Source organism: Phodopus roborovskii, unplaced genomic scaffold (genome assembly GCF_943737965.1).
Source record: "Phodopus roborovskii unplaced genomic scaffold, PHOROB, whole genome shotgun sequence".
NCBI classification, from domain to species: Eukaryota; Metazoa; Chordata; class Mammalia; order Rodentia; family Cricetidae; genus Phodopus; species Phodopus roborovskii.
Window position 1 is genome coordinate 49,644,849 of NW_026126418.1, and position 3,413 is coordinate 49,648,261.

A 3,413-nucleotide genomic window follows, 5' to 3' on the forward strand; every position below is an offset into this window, starting at 1 on the left:
CAAAATCACATGTATTTCCACAATGATTCAGCTAACATTTCTTCCTCTCCCACCTCCCTCCTATCCTTTTCCTCTATCTCCTTCCCCACCTTCCTCTCTTTCACCCTAAGGTCTCCCCTTGTTGGCACCCTGGCCCTCAGAAACATAGGATAAGCCAAAGCTATTGAATATTCATAGACAGTGCTGGTATCTTCAAGTCCACCCACACCTGCCTTGTTCACACTCCCAATAATTCTGTTCTTTTCTCTGCCTGTTTGCTTTTCTAAATTATTATTTGCTTTAATCATTCATTTAGCATGACTTTGTATTGTCTTTGGTACATTTCTTTGGTACATTTTCACATATAAATTGCTCTTCCTTCTTTTTAAAGATGTTTTCTTATTCTTAATTGAATGTATGTGCATCTTCATGTGGGTATTTGCATGTGAGTGAAGGTGCCTGTGGAGGCCAGAGGCATAACATCCCTCTGGAGTTGGGGTTGCAGGCAGTGGTGAGGTGTCTGACATGGGCTGGAGACCGAACTAGGTAGAGTAGCAAATGCTCTTAACTGCTGAGCCATCAACCCATCCACTGTTATCCCATCACCTAAATAACAAAATATGAAGAATTCTTTATGATCCATTAATAACAAATTTGACCCCAAAAGCGATATTATTGAGGGTGAGACATTCTTCAAGGTTCACTGAATCATCAAAACTAGAGCAACTAAGCCAAGGGAAATATGAGTCAGTCCTGGTTCTCTACTGTTCACACCTCCCTACTCTCCACAGCAAAAGCTTCTAGGTATCTAGAACTTACTGAAGCTTCCAGAAAACTAAAGAAAAAATTTTTGTCTAAAAGTCAGTCCTTTGGTTTGAGAGGAGGCATCATGAAGTAGTGCTAAGACATTAAGAAGACATACTCATCCATTATGAAATGGATGATTATTATAGAGGGGATTAAATAAGCGCATATGGTATAATCAGAAGGCTATCGTTGCCAAACTCAGAAATTAAAAGGCCTGGAGTAACTGATTCAAGGACAGTCTGAGATATAGAGCCTCTCCTGACCCTCATCCCCACCCCCCATTCACAATAAAGTAGAGAATAGCAAAACAACTTCATTCAGTAGAAACTGGTTTTAAAAAAAAAAGTTTTCTTTCAAAAGTTTGGACTGCACATCAATCTCTCATTTCTAGCCATTATAATAGAAAGAGGCGCCGGGGGTGGAAGAAAGAAGAGAATGGGAGAAGGAGAGGAAAGAAAGAAGGAGGAAAGGGGCGAGAATTGGGATCTTCTGGAGCCCAAAATGAACTGGCCAGTTTGTAAGACTCCTCTAGAACTGAGAACCAATAGCAGTCACAAAGGACCGAGCCTCCATAGCTACCTGAAAAGGCAGCAGTTTGCTCCGTGGTAAGGAAAGCTGCGGGTGTATATTAGCTTCTGGTGGGAGGCTTCCAGCTGTTGCCTAGCAGTCTAGGTGGTGGATGTGGACAAGCAATTCCCTTAGACAACTGTTTTTTTGCCAAGGACAAAAACACTGGAAGCTCATCCAAAAACGCCTCTGCAGTTAAAGTTGCAATGAAGTGGTCACTCTGTTCACTTCTCTTACCAGAGAGTTGACCCTGTTCTTGGCAACCGCCTCCACCCAGGAGCCACAGAAGAACACTTCCTGCATCTCCTGCTGCTTGCCTTGACCTCACAGCTCATTGCAAACCCTGCATACAATAACTTTCCCAGGAGGATAGGGATGCGGCTCTTTTACTCTTTCTGATGCTTTCATCTGATTCCTTAAAACAATAATAACACCACCACACCTCCAAAAAGAAGTAAGAAGAAAAGAACTTCCCAGATTCCGCCCCTCTTGTCACTGAACAAGCAGCAGTCAAGAATAAGCAGTGAGTTAGTGCCTTGGCCAGCACCATCTGGTACCTGGCCACTTTAAATCAGCTCAAAGGTGAGAGGGGCGACATCGAAGGACACGATCAAGAGTGGGTGTGACCCAGGCCCTCTGCCACTTTCAGCCTGTCATCCCAAATCCTTTCCTTGTTCAACACATCAGGAGTGTTTAGTGACCTCTCCCTGGCCTTTGGAATTGTGGATGCTACAAATCCCTCTTGTTGGGCCCTTTTCCTTGCCTCCGCCTCCTGGGCGAGTGGACGCAGCGGGGCTCTGCCACCAGCAGGGGCCGCTGTTTGCTCGGAGCAGCCGCCGGGCCGCGGTGGCCCGCGCCTCCCACGGCCCCTCCGGCCCAACCCGCCAAGTTCCAAGAGCTCCCAGTCGAGCGAGCGCCGGGAACGAGCACTGCCCGGGCAGCACACGGCGCACAAGAGCCAGCTTGCAGCGCGTCCTGGAGAGGTTCCTGAGACGCTCACAGCCCGGAGACTTTGAAAGGGTAGCCGAGGAGCCCCTCACGCTTAAGTGTGCCAGCCAGCGTTGCGTCCGGCACCTGTTCCTCCCTTGCCACCACCACCCCGGTCCGGTCCCCACCCCTCCGGATCCTCGCCTCTCCGGCTCCCGCTTGCTCCCGTGATGAATTCAGTGCTGGGCAACCAGACCGACGTGGCCGGTCTCTTCCTGACCAACAGCAGCGAGGCGCTGGAGCGTGCCGTGCGCTGCTGCACCCAGGCGTCGGTGGTGACCGACGATGGCTTCGCCGAGGGCGGCCCCGACGAACGTAGCCTGTACATCATGCGCGTGGTTCAGATCGCAGTCATGTGCGTCCTCTCGCTCACCGTGGTCTTCGGCATCTTCTTCCTTGGCTGCAACCTGCTCATCAAATCCGAAGGCATGATCAACTTCCTGGTGAAAGACCGGAGGCCGTCTAAAGAGGTTGAGGCAGTGGTCGTGGGCCCCTACTGAGTAGCCTTCGGGTCCCGCACGGCTGGCGCTCCTGGCACCTCCGGTACTCCGCCAGCCGTGTTGAACCTCTCACCATCAGAGAGACAGCAAAGCAAACCTGTCGGAGTCAGATTTTTTTCTCTCGCCTTCTGACTTTGGGGGAAAAGTGACCCATTACTGATCGCTCTGCGAAAGGCCCCAAACAAGCCTTCAGACGAGGAGCGTCCAGACTTCGGGACTCAGCAGCAGGTGGCAAAAGAAAGAGATTAGGGCACAGAACTTTGGGAGCGACTGCTTGGCTGAGATGCGGGGAGATGGACCGGGCAAAGGCCCCTTTCCTCCTGCAGGTGGGCCCAGCACTGGGGACAGCTGGAGAGGCCAAGCAAGGCGGGAGTTGGGGGGAATATACAGCAGCACTAGTAGCCGGGTGACCCGAAATTGACCTGTTTCTACAGCACGCTGCAGACCTAATGGGAACATAGATGCCTGTGGGTTTTGCAACCTGCAGGGAGAGTGGAACTTCGATCAATAGTAACCTGTGGTTTATAGAGATCTGTGTTAGTTTGCTTGAATACAAATATTTGATAAGTCTTT

At 50.1% G+C, this 3,413-nt stretch overlaps 1 protein-coding gene across 1 annotated transcript; it reads left to right on the forward strand.

The window, feature by feature from the left end:
- Positions 1-2,451: 2,451 nt before the first annotated feature.
- On the forward strand, positions 2,452-2,891 carry Rprm (reprimo, TP53 dependent G2 arrest mediator homolog). Its single transcript, XM_051184678.1, has one exon. The coding sequence runs from the start codon at positions 2,511-2,513 to the stop codon at positions 2,838-2,840; it is 330 nt and encodes a 109-aa protein (XP_051040635.1). The 5' UTR covers positions 2,452-2,510; the 3' UTR covers positions 2,841-2,891.
- The last annotated feature ends 522 nt before the right edge of the window (positions 2,892-3,413 follow it).

What these genes read in the sequence shown, in the direction of transcription:
- Rprm (XM_051184678.1), top strand. Translation starts at nt 2,511, where the DNA reads ATGAATTCAGTGCTGGGCAACCAGACCGACGTGGCCGGTCTCTTCCTG.